The following is a 26,938-nucleotide window of genomic DNA, read 5'->3' as shown; positions in this document are numbered from 1 at the left end:
CCTCATGTCCTGTACTAATTCTAGGTGTAAGAAGGAGCCACTATGAGACGTGTTTTTACTTTAAGGACAGCCATCGTGACTGGCAGTTTGTATAAAGAAATGACCTTCATGTGCAAAGCAAAATTCAATTAGTACTTCTTTTCAAGTCTACACATGACAGCAGAGCACAGTTCATCCAGTTTCCACTTGAGAGTTGATATATTCCATTCAGAAAATGCATTTTTGTACTTTGATATCTCAGCGGTCAAAGAATAAATCACAGTCACAAGATTATCAGTGCTGTGCAGTGAAAGCCAACATACTAAAAAAGCATGAGGACACATTCAAGGTCACACTAGTCCCTCTAAGCGTTTGAGTGACACGAGACAATGTAGACAAAAAGTTGAACTTTCGTAGACAAAAACTTGAACGTTCCTACCGATGCACAAGTAACTCTGTGTGAGGTGCCAGGCGTTACCTGGGAGCACACGCACCGAGGCCTCCGACTCACAGATACCCGAGTCACATACGAGTGTGCGCCATGGCACGCCGAAGCGAGAATGACCTGGCAGCCGGTGCCGGGGGCAGCCTGCTCAGCGCGCACCGGCGAGCGGGGTGGCGGCCGCCGCAGTTGTAGCGGGGGCAGTTTGCGGTGCCCGTGCCCCGGCGCGCCGCCGGCGGAGCCCGCAGGTGCGGGGCGCGGCGCCGGGAGCGCGCACGCTGCCCGGGCGGGGGGGTCGCCGCGTCCCCGGCGAGGGCGGCGGCCGCCCCTCTGCAGCGCGCTGCGGGCAGGACGCCTGCGCCGTGCGGGGGGGCGGGCGCCGCATCCCAGCGCTCGGAGCTGCGGGCGCCGGCATGAGCGGAGGCTTCGCCGCGCCCAGCCGGACCTGAGCCCGGAGACAAAGGGGAGAAGCTGCCGCCATGGGCGAGCAGCTCCGCGCCCAGCCCGCCGCCCCGGCGGGGCCGCCGCCGCCCGCCGCCGCGTCCTGCTCGCTGCTCGGCGGGTTGCTGCAGAACGGCTTCCACCCCTCGGGCCCGCCGCTCAGCAACGGCGGCTGCGGGGAGCCGCCGCACCCGCTGCTGCTACGCCCGGAGCTGCCGCCGCTCAGCCACGGCTCCCCGGCCAAGAAATGCAGGCTGCGCCGGAGGGTGGACTCGGGCCGGCGGCACAGGCCACGTAAGTGATGACCGCGGCGGCTCCGGGGAGCGGCGCCGGCCCGGCCCCCGCCGCGCGGCGCTGCCGCAGCCCGGCCCGGTGTCGGGCGGCCGCGGGTCCCGCGCCACTCCCTCCCTCTCTCCCTGCGGAGCGCCGCCCGGCCGCGCTGACGGCCGCCCGGCTCCGCGCCGCGGGCGTTCCGCCCCCCAGCGCCGGCTGCCGGCGGGCGGAGCGAGGGCCCCGTGCCGGCCAATGCGGCGGCGCCGCCCGGGCACGGCCCCGCTCCCGCGTGGGCCGGGCCCGCCCTGCGCCAATGGGGCGGCGGCGGGCGGGGAGCGGCGGCCCGGCACAAACGCGGACGGGCGGCGGGCGGCCGCTCCTTGCCGAGCAGCGCGTCGGGCGGTGCCCAGGCTCCTGCCCGAATCGCCGCCTCCCCGCCGCACGCATGAAGCTCATAGTGCCCAAGAAACACTGTGAGTAACGCCGGGCCGCCCGGGACCACCGGGGCGCTGCGGAGCGTGGGAAGGCTCCGCGGGCTTAGTGTGCGCTCCTTTCCCAGGCGTTGCTAGAATGAAGGAAAAAGTGAATCTGGGAGCCCGGACTGGCGGGGAAAGATATTTCTAAACAGCTTAAATTTGTAATGTGCTTCTCCTTTAGAAAGTGTTCATAAACTGGTTATCTATTTCGGGTTTGGTTTTAAGGCTGAGACTCAAACGTCCTATTTGTTAATTCTATATTTCCTTAGTTCTCTATGGTTTCTTGATTAGTAGTCTTGCTTACTTGGGGATATTGAATAATTCCATGGTAAACCCTGCAAGTAAAACAACCTAGGGGGAAAAGTTTCTTTTCACTCTCACTTTGCTAGCCCTTCATATAAACCCACAAGTGTTTGGTTCTTTATTGCAAGTTCAGCATGTTCCAAAAGGATAATAGGGATAGTCAGTATCATAGCTGCCTGCTGCTAAAATTTAAAGATGTTTCTACTCAGTTCAAAGTAGTGTCCATTCAGTTACTCTGGGTTTTGCGTTTTTTCCTTTGTTTTGAAGTGAATATTTAAAAAAAAAAAAAAAAACAACAAACAACCTTTTCTGGTTAAACAGAACAAAATATTCAGAAACAGCCTTAAAGAGCTGCACCTTCTACAGGACTGCATATTAGCCAGTGCCTTTTCCGACTTTCACAATGCTTTTGGTGAGCTACGCATGCCACTTTCCCTGAGAATGTTCTCTGATTGATTAATCATGTAGTGCTTACAGTACCTGTTGATAGTTAATTTAGTCCTGCATCAAATTTAACCTATCAATGACCAAATTGTTCTCTGTCACAAAGTGTTTTTGTAGTCTTTGTCCTGCTTCACGTTTTCTTCATGAACAAAACCTGCAGAACTTGGACTGGCTTGCATTTTGATTTGGTGTGACTAAGAAGAGTCAGCACTTGCATATCAAACTCTCCATAATAGTAAAAACTATTTTGAAGCAAAGAATAAGTCTTTTAGGGATTCATGTAATCACTTGATTAAGAAAGAATGAAGGCTTTGGAATTTCCATCCCATCTTGAGGGGAGAAAGAGCCCATCAAAGTAAAAAGCATAGGTGACTGACTATATTGCCCAAGATGAATGAAAGCTGAATCTTCAGGTGTGGAGTTTTAGTGAAATGAGGCTTTAATGAAAACAGCAGCTGAGGGAAGTGCTTTGTAGAAATATTTTGTGGGCAGTTTATTTGCTGATTAAAATACGTGAATGCTTGCTGATCTGCTTTTTAATATATATGGTTTATTTTGTACAAAAAAAAGTTTGAAATTTAGTATTAGTCATACAGGAAATAATGCAAACACTTTGTTGCCATTTAAAAAATTCGTTACATTATTACTGAAATTGTTTGGGTACTGCATGCCTTTCTACTGCATCCTCCCCTAGTGAATACTACACAGTACCATTTTTACTGGTTTGTTTGGTGCTTTTAATCCTGACCTTTGCAGATGTTTGTTCTTTTCTTAAGGACAGATTGCAAAATGAAGTGCAGTTGCATGTGAGACCAGTATTGATTGCAAGGTTTGCTGTGTGTGGTGGAGAAGTTAATGAGATAATTGGCATTTCCCAATATTTCAACAAGTGAAACCTATCTTTCTGCAGCAATTATTCCTTTAAACCCTTATTTTCTTGTTTGTTTTTAGCTTCTGACAAAGTGAGGTAGAATTCTATGTTCACAAGTCTTTTTCCCCTCTCAGAAGGGAAGGTTCCCCATGAAATCAGTGTGTTTGGCTGATAAGCCTGGTACAGCCTCTGCTGGGAATTCTGTCTTGGCTTTCTTTTTTTCTTCATTTAACTATATGGGTTGTCAGGGATATTAGGCTGGTGTCAGTTTTCTTTTTCAAATTGGTTTTTGGTAATATAACTACATTTGTGTGGATTGTCGCACCTTTTTAAGAAAAAGCTCTCTGCTTTTGGGTTTGAACTCTTTGTGGGGTTGGTTGTAACTTTTGGGTTCTGTTTGTTCTTCTGGTGAGGAGGAAGACATTCAGTATGTCCCTGCTACTGAAGATGAACTGGAAGGCTTCACCTGATATGTGTGCATGATTTAGCTCTAGCTTTTTAAGGTTTGAGGAAACGTTAATTACTAAGCAGATACAATACATTTTTTGAGTTGCATATTCTAGTTTCATTAGAAGAAAAAAATGCTTCCATTTAATTTTTTATAACTGTGTAAAATAGGAAGAGGTAGTTGAAAAATATGTGTAAACTATTTTATCTTTATTTTTTAAATAAAAAATCAGCTTTCAGAAGCTGTAAGAATACTATGCCATGTTATGTGTGTGTTGTTTTGATTTTTTTTCCCCTGTTACTGTTTTTGGATCACCTGTTCTGGACCCAGTTAACACAGGAATTTCCTAGATCGTCAGTGTCAAGCAATGCAAATGACATGTAAATGAAATAATAGGATTTCAACGTATGTGTGTTCAGAAAGAAAAGCAGATGAAACTAAGGTATTTCATCTGAGATACTTATGACTAAGTATCAAAGTACTGATACTACCATTCAAATTACTGATAAGAAAATTTAAATACTGTGTCTGTCTTTGAGGAAATACAGGTATTGTAAGGAAGATGTACAAGTTGAAACAGTTTTGGCAAAAGAAGAAACTGCTGCAAACTGGTCAGGAATAAATCCAGGGCTTCAGGGAGAAGAAAGTTCTAACTATCAGCATTCGAGCACAATCTCTTTCTGAATGTTGGGGAGTAAAAAGATTCAGCTAACCTTATGTGGTGGATGTTTAAATGTATGAAAATGATTCCTCTTGGTTATCTTCTTTGATGGGGGTAGATGTTACTTGATGACCCAGGAGTTCCCTCTCATTCTTGCTTCTCCTGAGCTCTTGTCTGTGAAGAGAATGTTGCGATTTGATATTTACTTTACACATGCCCCCGTTATATTGAGTGTTAAGCAGAAGATTTTTAAAAATACAAGGTGTTGAAATCTGAATATAATAATGCCTTGTAGGAATAGCCTGATACTGCAGAGTTAATGCAGAAACTAGGTAAAATGTATCATGGAATTTCTCGTGAGTGAACCTTTGCCCCAGATACACAGCTGTTGGTGTGCATCAGATTACCTACTTATGCAATGCTGTAGATACCTTCTGTTTGCATTGTCACATGCTTCTGCAGCTAAATTTTGGAGTAGTACAGATTTTTATCTCACAATAACAAGCCACTAATTGGTTGGCATAGTTTATTAACATAAAGAGAAATAAGTTTTAAAAATAGATAAATTGAGTCTTTGATTTATGTTAGACTTTTAAGAACATGTGATGTGTCTTGATGCTTTCTGTATTGATTCTAGGGGACCTAAAACTAGATTTTACAGTGTTATTTTTGACTTATTTCTGTGTAGCAATGCAGTAGAATAGTTCTGGTTTTGCCAGTTATAGATTCAACTGATCCAATAGATATGTTGCATACTACTGAAAAGAGAGAAATTAGCTCATTAGCTTTATCAGACAATTTTAATTAAAAAGCATTTTTTACATTGTGAGAACATTTCTGCAACGTATCTGGTGTCTTTACTGATAATAGTAAATCACACAGTTTTGACTAACTATGATCAGCCTGAGATGTGGGTGGGATGGATTTTCCTTTCCCCTCCTTGTTTTCCTGTCTTTTCACAATTCAGGGACACTTTTTCGGGGCATCAATGAAATGCAGGACTTCCAGTTTAAAGCAAACAAACCAACAGGAAACCTCAAACACTGCTTCCTTCCACCACCACCCCCCCCCCCCAAAAAAAAAAAACAAACCCCAAAAACCAACAACCAAAACCCCCCCCACAAACAAAAAAAAACCCCCTGCCAAACAAAAAAAGAACAGCATCCACAATTTTCTCCCCATTTTCCCTCAAGTCTGTGGAAAACCTATCTACACAAACACTTTTCTTTCCTACCCCCTGGTTGTAGTACTGGGCAAGCACTGTGAATTTTGGTGGCCTCTGAATCATCTTACTCTCTGTATTCACAGAGGCAGCAAACCCCAGGAGCACCTTCAGTCTGTGTGCATACTTCCATTAGCACCACATTCAGTGGCACCAGGAAGATGAGATTAATTATATGTAGATATGAAAAAGCTAATGGTGGGTCAGTGGTGCATTTTGGTTTGGAACATACTGTTAGTAACAAGAGAAACAATGGATGTGTTTTAAAATAATCACTGGAATACGAGTGTTTCTATTCTCACGTCAGTTGTGCAGAAGTTATATGAATTTCAGTGTGACTTGTTAGAAACTTTGAGATTTTTTTTTTTCCTAATTGGTCAACCAGTCAAGATGGTTGTTGAATTATTGAAAGTAATTCCAACAGAGCTGGTGTTAGAAGTTGAGGAGAAAACAAAGCTGGTTTTCTGCATAATTTAAATATCTGGTTTTGTTGTGTGATCTTGGGCTCTTTATTTGTGCTGAAGAAAATGGCTGGTTTGCTAAAAGCAAAGTTCCTTTCTTTCTGCAGCAGTCCATTTGGCTCACAACAAAATGAAAGGAACTTAGATTCACAGAGAGAATAAACTAAAAAAAAAGTGTCCTGGTATTTCTGCTCACTTTATAAATGCGAGCATTATGTGTAGCTATTCCAAGAATTATGCAGAGTTGAAGCAGCTTCATGGTTGTTTTCTACAGTACTTATTCTTTGTGAATTATTTGGTTATAACTCTTTAAAATGTTAAGATGTAAAATGAAATGTCTTGGCAGTCATTTATGGATAACTCTCAGCTGTTAGTGCTTACTTTAACACTTTTGTTGCTGGGCTTGTGTTTGATAGGATGGAACACTTAATGCCTCTTTTAAAGATGAAATCTACACTATGGCTTTCAAACAAATGTTGGTGCAGGTAGAGTGTAATAGGTTTTATGCCCTTAATGAAATATAGTAGAGAATGGCTTATACTTAGCTACAGTCTGGTTCTGTATTGCATAGTCCAACCATGCTGCTTTTAAAATTAAGCTTCCTGCTTGCATAGTTAAGATACATCTGAGGAGGAGGCTTGCTGTTCCAGTGGGACAGGTAATTAAAGTTTTCAGTAGCTTTAATAAAGATTTGTGTAAATCACTAATGGGATTGGCAGCCTGAGCTCCACTACATTGCAATGTTGTGCAGTGTGGGTGAGACAGCTTTCACATAAGTATTTATCTTGTACTTTCCCAAGTGTTTGAGTTGCAGAAAAATGTGTAACATTTTTCTTCTTTAAAATAAATCCTGTTTTAAATATACTTGTTTTGAATTCTTCACATTTCAGGGAACTTTCATGTATCTGCATAGCATGGTGTGTCTTCCCAAGCCTAAAATTAGACTTAATTTAACTGTCTTTGTGCAGCTTGCATAGCATGGGAAAAAAAATTAGACCTTACAACAGATAACAGCTACTTCATTAGAGTTTATGCATTATGCCTGCCTTGTCCTTGGGGAACTGGGAGGAGAAACTGATGATTCAATTACTTGGCATCCCGCAATGAAGTGAAATAACTGTTTTAAATGTCTGACATTTAAGGATTGGTTTGGGCAGGGAGAGCATATTAAAAATTGGAGAATTTAGACTTTCAAATTATTCAACCAGCTGATGCTGAGACACTTAGGGTAAGAAAAAAAGACTAAGCCTCTTTCAGCCTGAAGATGAGTAACTTAATTGTGATCTGTGATCACATGAGGAAGGACAGTGTGATAAGTACCTCCTATGCATATTAAAGTGTTTGCCCCAAGTTGTTTATTTTTAGGTTACTGGCAGAAAAAACAGCTATGCATATAGTATTTATGGCTTCAAGTTTGTATCAACACTAAGTTGAGATGCCCTAGTTGGTAGAATCATTTTTCTTTCATCAGCAAGTCTGCCTGATTCTCCCTAAAAAGCAGGAAGGTGACTGTGTGACTGCTATTTTAGAAGTGTGCCTTAGAAGTTAATCATATACTCAGTACTTTTAATTTTTAAAATAAACATTTCTAGCTCCATCTGCAGTGCCTGTGTATAGATTTTTATATTTTCAATTTTTATTGTTTCATAAAGTTACCTGGCTTGCTATTTAAAATATATGTATATCTATAAGTGGAACAGGTAGACCAGCTTGATTCAGTTACTGTCTTCTGCTGGGTGTTCTCCATAGTCATTTTCTCCTGCTATTAGCAAAACAAAGATTTTGGAGGACGGAGGCCAGCTGTGGCAAGCTGAAATAGTGGCATTTCTTACATAATTATGTGATAGACTAACACATATACCAGCAAAGGGAGTCTACACTCAAAGGATGGGTCTGTCAGTGGTAAACACTGAACATAAGCCAGCTCACTTTTGGCTGCTGTGTACAAGTGTTGCAGTCCAACAGAGCTGCTGGTTCTGGTGGATTGGAGTCTGGAGGCCTCCAGCATAATGGAGCTCTGTATTGCTGCTCTTCAGGCACAGCCTTGGGATGGTGGAAATTCTGACTGAGCTGGGAAAGGCAATTGTAGATGATACGCAGTGGGAATATAACTTGAAAAATCTCGTTCTCCTGTTTGTTGTGTCTTCTTCCTCCTCATCCCCTTAATTCTTAGCAGAATTGGAGCCAATGGGGTGAAATACAATTTCATTTCATTTCTCACCCATTGATGCTGATTGAGTGAAATGCAGTAAATGTGCTCTGTCAAGAGGTGGTGACTGAAGAATAAAATTATTTCCTGGGAAAAAATGTTTTAATTTTATTAAAGCCTGATTCTTCAGACAAGAATATTTTGAGATTTTCCTTATGTTTTTTGTCACTGAGGCTCTATGAAGGCTTAGCCTAGAGATGTGTTTAAAGCATAGGAGCTGGACGTAAGTGACCCACAGTTCTCAGGAATAGATACTGCTACTGTGGCTGCACTGAATTGTCATTCAGCAAATGATTTAAGTGATTTGTCTACCCTGTATATTTATAGTAACATTTTCTTTTTTCCTTCCTAAACCCCTTTTTCTTAGCATTTCCATGGTTTGGAATGGATATTGGTGGAACATTGGTTAAACTGGTCTACTTTGAACCTAAGGACATTACTGCAGAGGAGGAGCAGGAGGAGGTGGAAAACCTGAAAAGCATTAGGAAATACTTGACCTCCAATACAGCCTATGGTAAAACTGGCATTCGCGATGTCCACCTGGAACTGAAAAATTTGACTATGTGTGGACGCAAAGGAAACCTGCACTTCATCCGCTTTCCCAGCTGTGCCATGCACAGGTTCATACAGATGGGCAGTGAAAAGAACTTCTCCAGTTTGCACACTACGCTCTGTGCCACGGGAGGTGGAGCTTACAAGTTTGAGGAAGACTTTAGAACGGTACGTGAACATGGATTCAGTGGGAGGAACTGGAAAAAATCATGAGAGCTCGTCTATTAAAACTTGCTGGGAAAACAGCTTTTTTTTTTTTAGTCCATCCTAACTGATTAGGAGCAACAGAATCAATTCACATTTATTAATTGGCAACATTGCTGAGAACGTGAAGTGGGGAGGAAAGGGTATTCTACTTGCTGGGTATTTTATTGAAGTATTGCTGTGCAGGATGTTTTTAGTAAATGTGGAGTTTTTTTAGTCAATGGCTGCAATGATCAGATGTTTCATAATCAACTGAGGGTATGTTATGACAACCTAGAAGCCTGACACTATAGGTACTCTGGTTATCTGTTGGAAACCAGATATGAAATCATGCAGACTGGAGATTTGATTCAGGTTCCCTTCCCTTTCTATTAACCTTCAAACAGACTGACGTGAAGAGTCTGGAAGACTCTTGGAGCACGGGGTTGCGACAGTGTGTGGGAGCACAGTAGTACCAGTAAGCATGCCATTTAAAGAAGGGCAATCAATGAGATGAGTAGGTCTCAGATCCCCAAGGCTGTAAAAATAGCCTTTACAGGGAACTCCAGAAGCTGGTGTAAATGTGAAATTTTGCACTAGAGTACTCTTCAAAAATTGGCTGTGGTGCAGAAGCATGGAAGAGCTTTTCTTTTCAACATGTACAAATCGTGTTGAAAAGCAAAAGCATCCAGGAGGCAGTTGTCTATTGTGTGTCCATCTGCATTGGGACATATCTTCATTTATTTTCTGTGGAAAAGAATCTAATCTGATTGTCACAGAACAGTGTCACTAAGACTAATATGAATGATTTACTTGACTGATGGGTCTGGCACTTCTGTCCCTAACTTTTGACCTGATCATGAGGGTATGGCAGGTTACAGTTGCTTTTCTGTCTCTGCTACAGTCTAGGGAGCTCTCATACTGAATCACCAGCTGCTGTTGACTGCAGTCCTTGGCTCTGCGTGCTTCATTTTTAACTCCCAAGCATCCATTCCTGCTGTACAAGAGGATTTTTTCTATGTCAATATCCTTCCATCATCAATATCCTCACATACTGGATGACCAGGATTCTTAGGGGGATAAAGAATGCTGTAAGAGCTCAACATGAACTCCAACTGTTAGGTTGTGCAGTCACTTTCAGAGAGTATTAGACTGCTTTCATGTCCAACAAAGGGCTATCAAGTTTCTGAATTGGTGTAGTAGTCCACTACTAGTGCAAGATTTCGTGTTGTTTAGGCTGACTGCAAGTCCCTTATAAGTTTCTGATTATTAAGTCCTCAAAAACTTGCTTGCCTTTCATTGTGGAAGGATATTGGCACCACAGTAGGATGTGAGTTTTAATTATACTCAGTGTGGCCTCAGTTGAGGTATTTTTGAGTATATTTTCTTATGTCCTGGGAATGATTCAGGCCATATTCTTTATTGACAGTGGGAGGTCACTTCAGGACTTTCTGAAGAGGTTGACTATCCCCTTGGAATGGTTGTCTCTCCAAATTCATTCTTCCTGCATCATGTAATAAAAACTACCATAGCTTAGTAAGGAAGTTCATGTCCCTTGCTCCCACAGCTGTAGAACTGAACTGGAAGTTACCTGTTGGCTCTCACAGCTGAACATTTCTCTCTGTAGCTTTGGCCTTACAGGCTGTAAATATGCAATCCATGGCGAGAGATCAGTCTTGTCTCGGCTGCAGTATAGTCAATATAGCAAGGGGAGCCTTGGCTGGAGGAGTTGGGGCTGTTTTGCCAGCTATTGAACACAAATATGAGGTCACATAGCAAATGACTGGTTGACTTAGGCATGAAGTTCCACACCTCTGCAGTGTTGTTAACATCCTGTGTGCTACAACACTTACAGGTAGTTTAAGACAAACCATATAAAGGCTGTCTGGGGAGTTTTCTAGCATAAAGCTATCAGTGAAGTACACTCCCACTAAAGTGAGTGCTTTGGACACCTCTTACAGCTATCCAGTTCTTTATAGCAAGTGTTTCTTGGCTCAAACTGTAATATCCTCAGAGAATTACAGAAGCAGAATATTATCCAACACATGGGAGTTTGCTTGCTTAATCTCTCTCAAAGGGCAGCGTGTTCTGGGTACTGCACTTAAATTGTCACCCTTCATTAGCCATGGTAACAGCAGCTGGCTATCAGTGTGTTCTGCTGTGTATAAATTGACACTGGACAACAACTTCAGGACTGCTCTGTTAAAGCTCTGAAATATCTGTTTCAAGTATGTGGTCACTAATTCACCTCTAGAAGTAGAGAATTTGTGCCAAGTCTAGATCTGGCTACTGCAGGATTCAGTTTTGTAAAATGCTTTATATGGAGGAGACTTTAAATCTTCCTGTTTTTTACTTAGAAGCGGTGTGGAAAAGCTAAGGTATGTTTGTGAATATTATTATTTCCATTAAAAAATCTGTCCAAATGTTAGTAAATTCACTTGATCTAGCTAACATGCTTTTATTCCGGCCCTTTATTTTCCTTTGTACATGATTTAAGTCTTTTCACAGTATTTCTCAATGTGACTGTAAGATTGCATAGATTTAGGACAAAAGATCCAATACATTGCGAAACAACATTCAAATCTCAAGGAAGGAAGCCTTATAAGATTATAGAAGCTTTTTCACCTTAAAATAGAGCGGCAAATATCCTGTTGTTACTTATTTCTGTTCTTTTGTCTGGTTCTGAATCCCTAAATGAGTTAGATGGGTTTGATCTAGACATGTCTGTTGCTTTTGTGTATTAAAAAATAACATACAATGGTGAGACATATTCTATTTACCTTAAGATTGTTTGTTTTTCTATAAAAAGGCAACTAAATCTACAAAGCTACCTAGATTTAGCTATTTCACCTCCCTTATATGATCTGCAGTGTTGGAGAGGTGGATACCTGAAGAAGTCTCCATGGTCTGCTTGCTGATTGCTGGCAGTATGTTGGATCTTTTGTCAGTCAGTAGCTTGGCAAATCATGTGACTCATTCTGAAGATCTGAGTGCTTACCCTAGAAGTAAGAAAATTGACTATATTCATTAAACTAGACCACAGAAATAATTTTACCAACCATATGGTTATATTTAATGTTCATTGAAGAGAACATCAGTAAGTAATTCACCAAAAGGACTGTTTCCAGCCTAGGGTTTTTTTTCTTGCATTTTTGTTCTTTTTTTACTTCCTCTCTGAATGGTCTTTATAGCTGGCAGTGTTTATTTTCAGGTTACAATGGTGTTAAGGCATGGATGAATCTGCGGCCTAATTCTGATAATCCTTCCTCCTTTCCCCAGCTAGGTACTGTCACTTCACATATTCTGTAAATGCTCAAGTAACCACTTCTGTAAAAGCAAGGAGTACTTAGACTTGCTTGTGAGATGAATCTCTCTGTGCTCTGTGACTCCTCCATGGTAGCACAGACATGTGACTTGCACAGAAGTTTGCTGTTAATAACGAGGAATAAATTTTTAGGCTGCCACTCAGTTTTGTAAAGCAACTCAATGTAAAGGATGGGCAGGATGACGGGAGGAAGGGCTATTCAGACTTTTGATTAAAACCTGCTCTATTATAAAATGGCTGTTGATTGCAGTGTCTCAAAGGTGGGATCTCTGTATTTCTTTCCTGAACAGACACCTGCAGAACCTGACTTGTCTTAATAGAAATTTTACTGCTGTCTTCAGTGGGAGCAGCATCTGTGCTGAAAACGCCCAGTCACTTAATCAAGAACGTTTGGGACAGGGGAAGAAGGAAATCTCTTACCAACACAGACTCAAACTCAGGCCTTGACCTTCCTGTAAAGGAAAATTATTTAAAAGTGAGCTTGGCTGTTGGATAGTGATTTTCTTGTGCCAGTTATTAGCTAATTCTAAGGCTTGACTTTGTGGTATGAGCTGAATGCCTGAGGATGACTTGTAGACTGTGTTCATCTTAGAACAAATAAACTCACTGTCCTGTGTTGTAGGATGAGTAAGTTGTGTAACTCTGTCGCAGTTAGTGTGAGACTCAAAAATCCTCTTGCTGAGGAGGCTGGAGGCAGCTGTTCAGGGGCTGGGCTGCAGTTAAAAGAGGCATCCAGAACTGGTAAAGTAACCTCTTGAGAGGGTATGGGGAGAAACAATGTGCATTTCTTCCCTGCCAAGAGAGAAGAGAGATCCTTAGGGCTTGCTGTGCAAGGGGGCAGAGCTCTGCACAGGATTCCTGATGAGTGCTTTTTTTGCCCAAAGCTGATATAGAGTGAATCTTCTGTCTTGGTGAATGTTGGACTTGAAGTTTATTTGTATTAGACTTTGTCTTGTTTGAATGTGAATATTTATTTTCAGCTCCATAGTGGTATGGTTGGGGCTTGAAATTAAGATAATCAAAATATAAAGAAAACAAAGTCTTTATGAAAGTGGAGGAGATAGAAGGAAAAGCTAGATTGTAAGCTATTCTAAGAAATACAAACTGGAGCAATGCCCAGCAGACATAAAAGCCAGAGTGATAGAGTAAGTGAGGCTGTTGTAATTGATAATTAAAAACTTGCAAGATGTTATGTTTCTAACAGTTTTTTTTTACAGAAAAAGAAATCATATTTCTCATTGAAAGTCTAAGCGAAATATGAACTTGCAGCTGCACATAGGCTCAGACTTTTCTGTATTCACCAGAATACAGTAAAAGTGGTTGAAATGTTTACTGAGCTGGAGTTTCAGTGAAGATATGTCTGCACACCAATGGTGATACATTATACTTCAACCCCAGAGCATATATGTCATGGCTGCCCTCAGCTCACTTCTAGAGGACTGAGCTGCTTCCTGTTTGCCTTCTGAAGTGGATGGATTTGCTCACCCCTAATAAGAAACAAATGGGACCCAAGTCTTTGACTTACTTGCTTCCGTACTTGAAAGCACAGACAAGCTGGTATCATGTTTTTTCTTTTTATATTGCTTGGTACTTGAATACAGATAATTTAAAAAAAATGTTATGCACACTATTTAAAAAACAAACAAGGTAAACAGCAAAGAAATCCAAATCTAAATTTCAGCAGGTAACGCATTTTTCCAGCACTTCTTGCTAGGGTATCAGTGATGGTCTTTCATTCTTCCTGGAATAGCATCTGTACACAGTAGCAATAGACTTTTTGTATCCTTGTAATCACCTGTCTTTCAGGAGTTTGATGCTAAGGTCATAAGGGGAAATGTTGGCTATTTTTTCTTGGTGTGTTGCACCTGCTTGCAAGCATGTTGAAGTCCTCAGTCACTCCTTTTATGGTCCTGGAGAGTTTCTTGAGGTCTAAAGTATTTTGTTCCCTTTCCCAGTATTTAAAAAACAGTCTTAAAAAAAGAGGAATAGCTACAGTCTGCCTATAATGCAGAAAAATTATTCTTTTAAAAATGTACATGTAGTTTCTCTGTAATCATCATAAATGTTCCCTCTAGGGTCCTGTAGACTACTTTGTTCTGCAGTTGATGTTCTCATAGCACAACCTTCTGACATAACCTCTAGAGAGGCATTGTGCTCAATATAGGTACAGGAGTGCAGAGTAGGTAAGTTGACCATTTTACTGTCTGCCTGCACATTAGGAATTGTAAAGAGCTGGAAAATACCTGAAAATGCATTTTGTAGATGTTGTAGGAAAAACATCCAATTAAAATGTGCTTCTAGCCACAGCTTCCATTTTTGCTATACATATTTGCATATAAACTTTGGTACCTCTAAGGAGAAGAGGTTTGAACAGCTGAAAGTTAGCGTGAGTAGAGTGTGGTAGGTCAGGTTATGGCAGCAGGAAGAAATATTTGCCTACTTGCAAATTAGTTACAATGGTTACAGGTGCCTCTATTCTGCAGTGCAGTTTTGGTGCTTTGAGACATTGTGAGCAAATACACAGTTGTGTAGGCAGGGAAAGGGACTCAATTGTGACCGTGGCTCGATCGTGGCTTCTTGTTCAAGACCAGCTTACTACATTTCTTGAAACTTCACCCTAATTTCTATTTAGAAGTAAGAACAGCGGTGGCTCAATAAGATATTTGGAACCTGGTGGCTGCAGAGCTTTTGGTTCTCTGAAGAAAGGTGGTTTGCATAGAATACTGATGCCTGCAATGATTATTCCAAAAATCAAAACCAGACTGTTGCAATGACACAGGAAAATAGTTTTTCAGTCTGCTATGAATATCATACATAAAAGAAAGCAGTAACAGGACTTCTCTGCTTACAGTAGATCATCTGTTAAATATAGCACAGAGCTATAAAAAGCAGAACAGATTTTAGTGTGTCTTTTATACGTGGAGGGCTGGATCTAATAAAACCCCTATGTGTAGTGCTTGAGAAAGAACCTGATTAGTTTCTCTTGTTCTGTTCTTACAGAGTTGGTGAGGTGACTGGAAAGTTTGTAGAATCAATGGGTTTTGTCTGTGGTTTTGTACTGGTGTCAGAAATGTTCTACTCTGAATTGCATTACTTGTTTGTGTCTTGCAAGTTCTCTGGCTAGTGCTTGCCTGCTTGTAAAAGTATAGCATGGATCAGACACAAGCAGCTTGTGGCTGGTATTTGCATTACATTAGAGCAGAGGTTTGGACAGTAGAGGCCATAAACCTGCTAATGGCTCGTCTGTACAACAGCTCCTGGTTCACAGCACTTTTGTGCATGTCTTAGATGGTGTTTGGTCATGCTGCATCCAACTTCTACAGCAAGGTGAGGAAACTGACACTGCACAGCACACAACCTAGGGAAAGGTCATGGGTAGGACAGAATATTTCCTCGTGTCAAAGGTATGTGCAGTGGTTTTTGAACTAAATAAATCCTGTAAGGAGTGAGGACTTGGGGGACTCCATGCAATGTTCATTGTGATAAAGAGTGCATGAAGGGTTTATTACGTTGATATCTTGCATCATACCTTGTCTTGGAGCTTTTCCTCTAGGTCTAATAGTTAGAAATTGATTAAATCCAAGGTATTTGCAAAGTACCCTTAAGAATTTTCTAATATTTCTTGAAAAACTTTTTCTCACAAACTATGCTGATTCTTTGTATTTGCTAGCTAAATGGTTCAAGTCTTTTATGCTGCATTTCTCTAATTTTAATTTGTGTAGCAATGTGGTAATCAAAAAAAAAAAAGGGTATTGCAGAAGTTACAGGAGGAAAGACAGAAACAAGAAGAAATGATTTCAACCTCTCTTGCTTGTCCTATGAGTAACTGGATCTATATTGAGGTCTTTGAGACTGCTGGTTTGGGGTCTTTTTGGTCCTATTTCTTTTCCCAGGTTAGGATTTGAGGAGTGACAAGTAAAACAAAAGGACAGACCCAAAGAATGGGATGGCTTTCACTTAGGGCATGCTAGAGCTGTGTACAAGTAGAGCAATGTCTTAACCGGGGAGATTTAAATAGCTTGAAAGAATGTAGCCTATTGACCACGCCTATTCCACAAAAATATCTTCCCTCTTTATAGTGACTTAATATAGCTTCCAGAATTAAAAATAGGACACAGTTACCCATGTATATCTTTTCTGTTAGCCATTATTAAAACATCCTGCAGTATGCAAATGCTGAAGAACCAGCTGTGAACTGTATAACTCAAATACACTCTTGCATTTTTTTTTTGCTAGAAAGTAGTTAGGCATGACCTGCTTTGCATGCATGAAGATGGAAATAACCTCAGGATTTTTAGAGTTTTGGGGTTTTTTTCCCTCTTCTCAGCCGAACAATGGAAAGGAGAGTTTCTACAGTTGGTCAGTGTATCCTATTTTGAGAAAGGGTTGTTATTTCTAATTCTAGTAAATGGGATGCTATGGCAAGTAGGTATTGTCTGTTGAAGTACAGTCATGGTGACCTTGGAGATCTCAGAGGGAATGTCTTTTGTCAGCTTTTGTTACTGGTCATCTGTCTTCTCTTGAAGTTATATTTTGCTGAGACGATGGGCCTGACAATCTTTTTGTTTGGATTTTTTTATATGGTTTTTCACCCAACAGGGGTTATGCTTCTCATTTTCATGTAGCATTTTAAACTGCTCATTGTAACCGGAATAACTAGTGATATGTATGAAAAAAATCCACTGTATGTTTAATGCATATTTACATAACATGAACATCTTAATTCTTCTATTGAAAATTTCATTAAATTGCTGGGAAATGTAGTTGGATGATGAGCTAAAGTACTTTGCATCCTGAAGAATGCTGCTGTGTAGGCATATGTCTGATACTGCCCAAAAGCTGGAGGACACAGCTCTTGTTGGGCTGGGAATGAGGGGGAAGCTGTTTATTACATCAGAATATGAGGGAGGAGAAATACTTCCTGCTTGCAGAGCCCAGCATGTCTCAAAGGCAAAGGAGCTGGATGGCATTACTGTGTAGCAGCACGTCACTGTTTTGGGAGGTACCTGTCATCAGGCAGATAGTGAATTTTTATTTCAGACCTCACGCCTAGATCTTTGTACTGCTTAAATAGCATAATGTGCTACTATTAAAGTGATCAAAGTGCTTCAGTGGAACCTTTTGTTCTTCAGAGTGTTGTATTATGCCAGGAAATGTGTGTTTCTTAATTTCTTGTTATTCTTTTACAGATGGCTGATCTACAGCTCTATAAACTGGATGAATTGGACTGTTTGATCCAGGGCCTCCTTTATGTTGATTCTGTTGGTTTCAATGGCCAACCAGAGTGCTATTATTTTGAAAATCCTACAGATCCTGAACAGTGCCAGAAAAAGCCTTACTGCCTTGATAATCCATATCCTATGCTGCTGGTTAACATAGGCTCAGGGGTCAGCATCCTAGCTGTGTATTCTAAGGACAATTACAAAAGAGTTACAGGATCCAGGTAAATTGACTTCTGATTTTTTTTAAATTGTTTTCTCCTTCACAACTGAACTTGTAGAATTTGAGAGTGTGATCAGTAGCTACAGCTCCAAATTGTGCATGTATTCCCATTTCTTTTAAAAGCCTACCAGTAGCAAGGCTGAAAATATCCTAGGATACCTTCAGAGGGAGAATCTATGTCAGGGAAATCATTGATCTGTTAAATTTTAGACCTGCCTTAGTCTCTTCTTATTAGTCTTATTTTGATAGTCTTTTACCTATTTCCCATCTCTTGCTGTGAATTACCAAAATAAAACTGTCCCAGCAAATGAGGCTTCTCTCCCCTGCCTTCTGTTTCTTGGTGTATGATACATTTTAAAGTTTTTCCTGTATGCTGCACATGACGTGCTTAGGTATCTTCTATTGCCTTACCGAGGGCGTACGTTTGCCACAATGGTAACCATGAGCCATTTCTCTGTCTGAAGTACAGATGGATACAAGTTCAGTGGGAGACATTGGATTTCTTACAGTTCTGGATCTTTTTCAAGCACAGAGATTTTGGTATCTTTGGTAGACGTGCTTCTAATCCTTTCCACTATGGAAGGAAAAACATGACTGCAGTGTATTGTTGACTTGTTACAGGTGATGAAATCAATACTGTCTTGTGGCTGGTATGCAGAGCTTTCTACTGTTCAAATACTGAGTATACTACAGTTCTGTGAGAGGCGTTCTGAAAAACTCAATAATCCAAGAACATGGACTAAATAGTGTTCCTATGTGACCTCCTGTGCCTTTTTCAACAAGTGCAAGTGTGGTCTCTCACTGATCCCCTTGTTTTCAGTGGCTCCAGTCACTGTGACTGCAGTCACTGCAAATAAGCAAACTTTGTCAGTGGCCAAGAAAGAATGAGCAAGGATGTAGAGATTAGTAAGTTGAAGTTCATGTCTGTAAGACTGAAAAGTTCAAAGTAGAGCTTTAATGAGTTAGCAACATGTTATGCACAGTTAAATTCTCCCTGCTAAATTTAAGTAGTTGGTAAATATTGTACTTGAGCCTTTACAAAATATTCAAGTGAGTGCTCCTTGCTCAGAGTTCTTGCAGGGAAAGAACATTCAGGGCTGATGCTGGGCTTGCTTTGTAAAGAAGCCAACCAGACTGCTTCCTGCCATTGGCTGGGGGGACAAGATCTGTCTTGGCTGCCAGCCCATATAGATTTACCTTTGTTCACTGTTCATTCTTTCCTCATACATTTGAATGCTCTGCTGCTTAATTATTCTTGTGCAGAAAACTTGTTAGAGTGCTACAAATAGCAAAGTGGTATCTGAGGTGTTGGATTGGACCTTATTCTTAGGTAACGCTTTAGTATAATTTTTCCTATTCAGGGATTAAAGACAAGTCTAGTTCGGTTAAAACCACACTTGTGTTAAATAGGAGCTCAGTGCAGAGTGCCTGTTTGCTCCTCGGAGGGAGGAGCTGTGAGATACAGCTGCACCTGTGTGCATGTTGTAAATGGCACTCTGAAGGGCTGTGGTAAAAGCTGGTTGAAGCTGCTGGGCTGAAGGCACTGTGCTTTTGCAGCCTTGGAGGAGGAACGTTCCTGGGCCTGTGCTGTTTGCTCACTGGCTGCGAGACGTTTGAAGAAGCTCTGGAAATGGCAGCAAAAGGAGACAGCACCAACGTGGATAAACTGGTGAAGGATATTTATGGAGGTGACTACGAGCGCTTTGGCCTTCAGGGCTCTGCTGTAGCGTCCAGGTGCGTGTTAATTGAGCTGTTTGTAAGCAGTGCCTTGGGAAACCTCCTGTGCATGCTAAACTGAGTGCATAATCCTGGACTATGCACTGTGTCCATGGGGAAATGTCACTCCATGTGTCATGGGGTTCGTCCTTAGATCTCTCACCTACTTCGTGCTTCTTTTTTTTCAACAGGTGTAAGTAATGCCTGATACTGTTTGCTTCCATTTAAATTACAGTTATTTTGGAAGTGTCCTTACTCATTGTTCTGCCTTTCTAATGAGATCCCTTTTCACATTTCAAATCTGACACAAATGAATGGTTATCAAATCCAAGCAAAGCTTGCTAAATGAGGAAATTTTAAGGGCTTTTATCAGTCCTGAATATCTCATGTTAAAAGACATGATCTTTCTCGTGCAGCTTTGGTCATATGATGAGTAAAGAAAAGAGAGATTCCATCAGTAAAGAGGACTTGGCCAGAGCCACTTTGGTCACCATCACCAACAACATAGGTTCTATTGCTCGCATGTGTGCATTGAATGAGGTAAGTTATTTGCCATGAACTTAAAACCTTTAGAAACAACATAATGCAGTATGCAAAAATGCAAATTGCTGACATGGTAGGTGGGTCACTGGCCTTGGTAAATATGCATATATTTAATGTCATGTCATAAGTCTTGTGGCTTGTTATGTGTGTGCTTTGATGCAAAGTGTAAGGCTGTTCAAGCTTCAAAGCTAGGGAAGAGGGGAGAAAAATTGTCTGTAAAGATCTTTTTGAGGCATTGAATTTCAGCCTGGAGTGTTTGCTTGTTCTCAAGCTGTAACACATAGATATTAACATGTTTTTAATACTAATTATTACTCTGTTACTTTGTGGTTATTTACAGGTTTTACTATAGCATGATAGAATTTATTTTTAAATACTACTTTGCTTGGATTGTTTCCATAGTAGGATGGGTTCAAATTGTGTATTGTGTTAAATGTTTGGATAGATGCAAGTTCCATTGCATTGTGTCAGGAAGAAGAAAAATATAGTTCATTTTCCTGCTTGAGACTCCTGTCAGATGCTTATTACATTCTTTGCATTAGGCATGAGAAATAGGGATGGCTTGTTCCATCCATACACTACAGCTTCCAGCAGTTAAAAAGAACCAAAAACAAACCCCACCACAGACCCAAGCATTCAGGCCCTTGCTTTTATCTGCAGATTTCATCCTATACCATTATTTGGTAACTAATACCTTTTATCTGCTTTGAGCAGATAATGAATTTATACAATTTTTTAATACATAGATGTTTTAGCTGCACAGCATTCTGTTGGTAGAAAAAAAATGCTGCTGCTTTTATATTTTTAATCAACAACACACACACAGAATCATAAAAATTGAACAAAACAAACGCAAGGAACTGCCATCTGATCATTTTATTGGGTCCTATCTAGCTTATGGCTTTATCAGAAATAGTAAACAATTAATCACTAGTGCTTTTTGTGGGTGTGGGTTTTGATTTGATTTTTAATCAACCTTTGCTATTTCTCCCTCTTGGTCTTTAAAAGACAAAAGGTCCTAATACTTAGTCTCCTTACAAAAAAATGACAAGATGCCCTTTTATGCACTGCTTCCTTTTGTCTTTTTAATCTTTTTATGGTTGTGATTTTAGGATTGAGTTATCAGCTCTTTATATGATATTCAGTGTCATTACTCAGTGAATTTATGTGATGACATATGGATAGATTTTTGTGTTCAGAGCTCCTTTGCTAACAGTTCAAAATATTTCATTTTTGTGAGTATGGAATTTCTAAGAAATCATCAACAGTCCCTCCATGGTCTCATCTTAAAAGTGGCTAATTTGGAGCTTATCATTGTGTCTGCATAATCAAGTGTCTTTGTCTTTCCCCCTTTCAGTTGTGTCATTTCACTTCTTTAATTTGAACTTCATCTGCCATCTTTTCCTCAGTCATGGGATCTAAGTCTCTTCAGCACTGCTAGGCTGTTCATTTTTTATTTTCTTTTTGATTTTGTATGCCATTATTTTGTTTTTTGCTCATACTCCTCCCTAGAGGACCTGATCAGCAGAAGTTGTAGTGTTGCCCCTATCAAATGCCACTGATAACCTTCCTTCATTGTGAAAAGTGGCTACAGACTGACTTTTTTTTTTTGGCAAGTTGACTCTTTCAGTCAGGATGATTCTCTTTCAGTGTTCTCTTTGCTTTCAGCTTCTTTACAGTGTTGCCTTGTGGCATGGAGTTCAAGCAGCATTGTACAGGGCTATCAAAGCATGGAGAGTTGCAGCAGGGAACCACAGAGGAGGAGACAGGCTGCTAACTAAACTAATACTTCTGAGTCGCTGTGAAAAAGTTCTTAACATCTTTGTTGTGGGAGCAGGCCTCTTAAAAACTGATGTGATCCATAGAATTTGATGGAGAAATGTGAATTGATGTGTTAAATATTCTTCATTTCACAGTGTCAAAGCAGAATTTCTCCAACACCTGAAGTAAATGATTTTGTAATTTTAGAGAATGAAAACTTCACTTAGTTGCTTTACATACTATTAATAAGAAAAACATGCAGTCTTCAAGTAAGCTAATCTTCAGCTAGCTTGCTCTTGGAGAAAAAAAAAAATGAAAGCTATCACTCTGCTAAATAATCTAGACACCTAAATTGCCTTTGGGAGACATGCCCTGACTTACAGTAAGCCTGATTAATCAAATCCTCAAATAAAAGCCACATAAACAGTTGAATATTATATTTTTTGTGGAGCTTGTATGTATTAGATTAGGGTTATGTTAAAGCTCACTTTTAGGTTGACAGAATCAATTTATGCCCTGGAGCATGACTTTTGATAAGTTTTTTCCCAGTGATTGCAGCTTTAATATTGTGTTGAAAATGACTTGCATATGTGCAGGAAAAAATGAGGCTGGGGAATAAATGAAATATTCTGTCTGCAAAACTTCAAAGCAAATTTGCTTGCACAAAGTTGGCAGTGGGGTAGAAAAATTCCATAGTCTGAAACCATTTGGCCACAGACCCTTTGAAATGGCCTGTCCTAGGCACAGCAGAACTGCATAAAGGAAACTGATCTCCTGGTTTATAGTTTATACTTTTCTTAGAACATGTAAGTTTGCATCTGAACAAGCTGCCTTGCAAAAATATGTGCAGGTTTTTTATTGTGTTATTGATACAGATTTCCCTATTCAATTATATTGGTAAATACTGTGAATATGCTATATTAAAGCTATACTATAACTTTCTGCTGCAGGGTAGTTGAACAATTTAACAAGACCCCACAGAGTGAAAGAGTGCATGTCTTTTCCAGGATGCTGTAATTTAATTAGCTTAAATAAGTATTGTCACCACCATCTCTTCAGCAGTTTAAGATTTCTGCTTTGAAAGTTTCAGCAGTGGACAATTTAAAAGTAAATTGACACAACTCCCTTAAGGGTAGCATTTCAGCTTCTGAAAAATGCTAAACTTGTTTAAGTTCAGATCAGAAATTTAGGAAAGTTTCCATTAATACAGTTTTTCACCTTGTCAGCTCAAGGAATATTTGAAACAAAATTGAAATTTGCATGCTGGTCTACACTGTTTTTCTAATAGATATGACTAGTACTTTTAGATTAAAAATCTGCAGTAATTTTTATACTGTGTGTTAGGTCTTGCTTCTGTTAACAGTACCTTTGTTTTTATATTCAGAAAAAATCATATGCATGTGAAATTGAAATGTGGATTCTAATCAGTTTTATCTGTGGCATTACAGGAAATTAATTAGTTGCATATTTGTCCCTCCTTTGTCCGAAGCTGCTTCAGACACAAAACTGCCTTATCCAAGGATACAGGGTGCTCTTGGCCGTGTTCCATAGCAGCATTTTGAAATTTAAGAAGTTCTTATTTTCATTCATAAATTCCTGAGTATGAATGCATGCTGATGTGACTGCAGAGCCTGAGGAGATAGATGGCTGAAGGGAAATGGTTCAGTGAAGTTTGTGTTGCTGTGTTTGCTGGAGGGCAGTCAGGGCTGCCCCTCGCTCAGGCAGCGCAGGTGGCTGGGATGGGTTCTCTCCAGCACTCCCTTGGGAATGTCCCCTGGGCTGTGACACAGAAATGGCCCTGGGCACAGCTGTGGCTGTAGCACAGGAATTCCTGCAGAGCCAAGTGTTGGGCTTTATGGAGCTGCATCAAAGCAGAGGGGTAGCCCTTGCTAATTCTAGCCCCTGTGCAGCCTTTCTGGCAAACTTCTGCAGAAGACTCTCGAAGATACATTCCTAGGGCTCTTCAGGGCTCCTGTAAAAGCTTTTACCTCCAGGATGTGGCCTCCCACTGAATCTGCTAGACCAGTTCTAGTGTCTGGTGAGCATCATCTGGTACAGCAATGCAAAATGCAAGTGCAATTTTGTGCATAACAGGCAGAACTGGCCTTGGTAAGATAGTTGGGGGCATTGTTTAAACACCACACAGAACTGCTTACTGCAGTGATGTACATACAAGTAAGGATGGTCTGTGGCTTTCTCATTGGCAGCCTAGTGCTGATGGTTCAAAAAATCTTAATTTCCTGTGGCAACTGAGTTCAAATGAGCTTTGAAACAAAGGAATGCCATACATATCAAATATTATTATGTTGGCCTCATTTAACTTGCTTTTTGAAAATGGAGTCACAGTCCTGATAATAGATAATGAAAGATGCTCCTTCTCATCTCTAATGTAATTCTTGTCAGATACCCTTCAGAGGTTCTCCATCTGGATTTAATAATCACAGTGATCTCTGGAAACTTGCTTCATTTAACATGCAAGGGCGGAAGGATGTCTTCAGTGCAGCCATATACAATTAAAAACACCAAATACCACCACCAAAACACTCGTAATCTGAATCATGTTGGGAAAGTTGTGACATTTATTCAATATTTTAAATAAATATTGTTCATCTATGATAATAGCCTCTCACTTTCTTTGAAATAAAACTCTGCACCTCCCTGCTCTTGCAATGTCTCTTACTTAGCAATCACTAACTGCAATATTTTTTGACTTTTCAGTTTGAAGTATTTAAATGTAACCTAAAATTCCCATTTAACTTTATAGTAGAGGCAGAGGTACATGCTAAATGAGGCAAATAATGTAGCTGAATATAATTTCTCTTGTATGTTTTTCAAATTCAATTTTACAGAATATCGATAAGGTGGTGTTTGTTGGCAACTTTCTCAGAATTAATATGATTTCTATGAAGGTCCTAGCATATGCTATGGATTATTGGTCCAAGGGACAGCTAAAAGCTCTGTTTTTGGAACACGAGGTAAGAAAATATGTGTTAAACTTGTATTTGTAAGTACAAAATTCTTGTAGTTCTTTTTGGTGAACTTGAAAGGGGAGAAATGCCATTGCTTTGAATTGAACGCACAAGCTAAGTTCTGCATTAATGTTATTTAGTTTACAAATTCATTTGAAAGTACTACTTGTTAACTCCTTGGTTTTATCACTAATCTCATTATATGTGTTGTTAAACATTGCCCATTTATCATATTTGCTTTCTGACCATGACAGCAACAATGTTCATTTCTGTGGACTGATATAAGAGAACCTCAAGTATAATTATTTTTTAAGCATAATTTTGAGGTGACTACCAGCTGGACAGGTCCATAGTGGAAACTGCCCTGCCTCAGTACAGCATCATTATTGTGGTTTAGTAATTTTTTTTTTATAATTTTGGAGAACTATAAAGACTTTTTCCAGTATCAGGCCCTTTCTTCTATCTAAGGATGATTTTACTAAATTATATTTTAGAGAGAGCAAATATTTGGCAGGGCTGACATTCTTTTAGTTGCCTTAACAGAACTGAAAACTTTGTGTTCATGTTATGTCTTAATTTGGAATTTGATTGGTTTTGGTTTTATTTTGCCTTTGTTCAAAGGGTTATTTTGGAGCTGTTGGGGCTCTTCTAGAAATGCTTAAAATGACAGATGATCAGTGATGAAGCTGTCTGAAGATATTCCTACTGCAGATGCTGCTGGGTAAGAGTGAAAGCCACTACAAGGATGGAAATGAAGCCATTATGGTAGTTCTACCTGCTGGATTTGTAAATAATTTAAAATCCTTTTAACTGATCTTTAATTTCTGAGTTTTGACCTTATATTTCAGAATTCATACTGGGAATGACAAGATTTTTTTTCTGTACACTGTATTTTATAGGGGAAAAATGTGCAAAGTGGCCAAACATACAGATTTTATGGATTTATTTTAAAAAATGGATACTGTTTAATGTAGGACCTGTGATATGAGGCATCTGCTTTTCTTCTGGGGTTTACTGATTCGTGTGGTAATTTTAACTTCATTTAGTAATCACTCTAGGAGATTTTTTTAATCTTATTTTCATGACGTTTCATGATTTGTTCTTGGTTTCAAATGAAACTACAAAGCTGATGCATTTTACTGTGAAAACTAGTAATTGATTTTTTTTGCCTTTCCTTTCCTCATTAGATGAGATACTTTAACATCTCTCTGCCCCACCCCCCCCTCAAAAAAAACCAAAACAATTTGCAAATCATTCTGTGGCTAAATGCATTTCTTCAAAGGACTGTGAGGAAGCTTTGTAACAATAGGGGGTTTAAGATTGTAATTTTTCAGTGGTCATGAATTACAACAGGGAGAGAAGGCCAACTGGTTCTGCAGGGCTGATTTTTCTCTATAATAAAAAATTTTAAAGAAGTTGTGAACTAACATTTTAATTATTGACACTAAAATGAGAATGAGTTTCTGAACAAATCCTCTGATCAACATGAAGAGTTCTGTAGTAAAGATGTTATTCACACTTGGTATTAGATGGGAAAGGGCGATTATCTTCAGTTATTTTTCTGTAGTCTGCAAATTTTAACTTGTTCTTAATTGAAAACAACTGATAACATCATTATTAAAAGCCTAATTACTAAAATTAGAAAAATACTGACTAAAGTTTTTTCTGCTTTTAAGCTAGTGCTAACTTCCTCTCCAGGACACTAAAATTTGAGTGTTTATTCCAAGACAGTATTTTCTACCTTTTTGGATTTGTGAACCTCTCTAGATTGGTTTTCCCAAGTTGAATTGAGATCCCTTTAAAATCCATGTACTTAGGTTGCTGCGGAGCATGTATAAACTTGGTCTCCTCAGACACCTTGAGGGTTCATAAATGAGAGGCTGAAAAACAATTCATAAATTATTTTGTCTTGCAAGACTGTATGTGATGTCATATAATGTAAATGACTCATCAGAGGGACAGTATAAAATTCACTATATTTTTGGAAGGGGTATATTTCACTTTTTTAAGTAATTAACTTACTTATCTCCCAAGTGTTGAAAGATGGTAATATTAACTGAAGTGTTAACTTGTGTGATGGAAATAAAGACTCACTACTGTTTTGACAGTTTTAATGTATCTGTGGAATTCATTTCTTGAAAGTAATGACATACATAGCACTTTTCTTGTGACATACATAGCACTATTTTGTGCCATACATGGCTATTTATTTCTATG

General features: G+C 39.9%; 1 protein-coding gene across 4 annotated transcripts in view; it reads left to right on the top strand.

Moving 5' to 3' along the window:
- PANK1 (pantothenate kinase 1) overlaps positions 1-26,828 on the top strand; it is a 41,873-nt gene extending 15,045 nt beyond the window's left edge. For 2 of the 4 annotated variants that reach the window (XM_077784632.1, XM_021539422.2), the window contains 6 exons: positions 8,598-8,950; positions 17,480-17,733; positions 19,290-19,466; positions 19,865-19,988; positions 24,602-24,727; positions 25,343-26,828. In XM_077784632.1, coding sequence (XP_077640758.1) covers positions 8,598-8,950; positions 17,480-17,733; positions 19,290-19,466; positions 19,865-19,988; positions 24,602-24,727; positions 25,343-25,402 — 1,094 coding nt within the window. In that variant the 3' untranslated portion in view covers positions 25,403-26,828. Of the gene's footprint in view, positions 1-819; positions 1,157-1,527; positions 1,609-8,597; positions 8,951-17,479; positions 17,734-19,289; positions 19,467-19,864; positions 19,989-24,601; positions 24,728-25,342 lie in introns of those variants that run through there. The other 2 variants (XM_031505257.2, XM_021539431.2) reach the window with 2 other exon arrangements.
- The last annotated feature ends 110 nt before the right edge of the window (positions 26,829-26,938 follow it).

The sequence above is a fragment of the Lonchura striata genome, chromosome 7 (genome assembly GCF_046129695.1).
Source record: "Lonchura striata isolate bLonStr1 chromosome 7, bLonStr1.mat, whole genome shotgun sequence".
In the NCBI taxonomy this organism is placed as follows: Eukaryota; Metazoa; Chordata; class Aves; order Passeriformes; family Estrildidae; genus Lonchura; species Lonchura striata.
The sequence above is the reverse complement of the archived record's forward strand: the minus strand, read 5'-3'. Positions and strand labels throughout refer to the sequence as shown.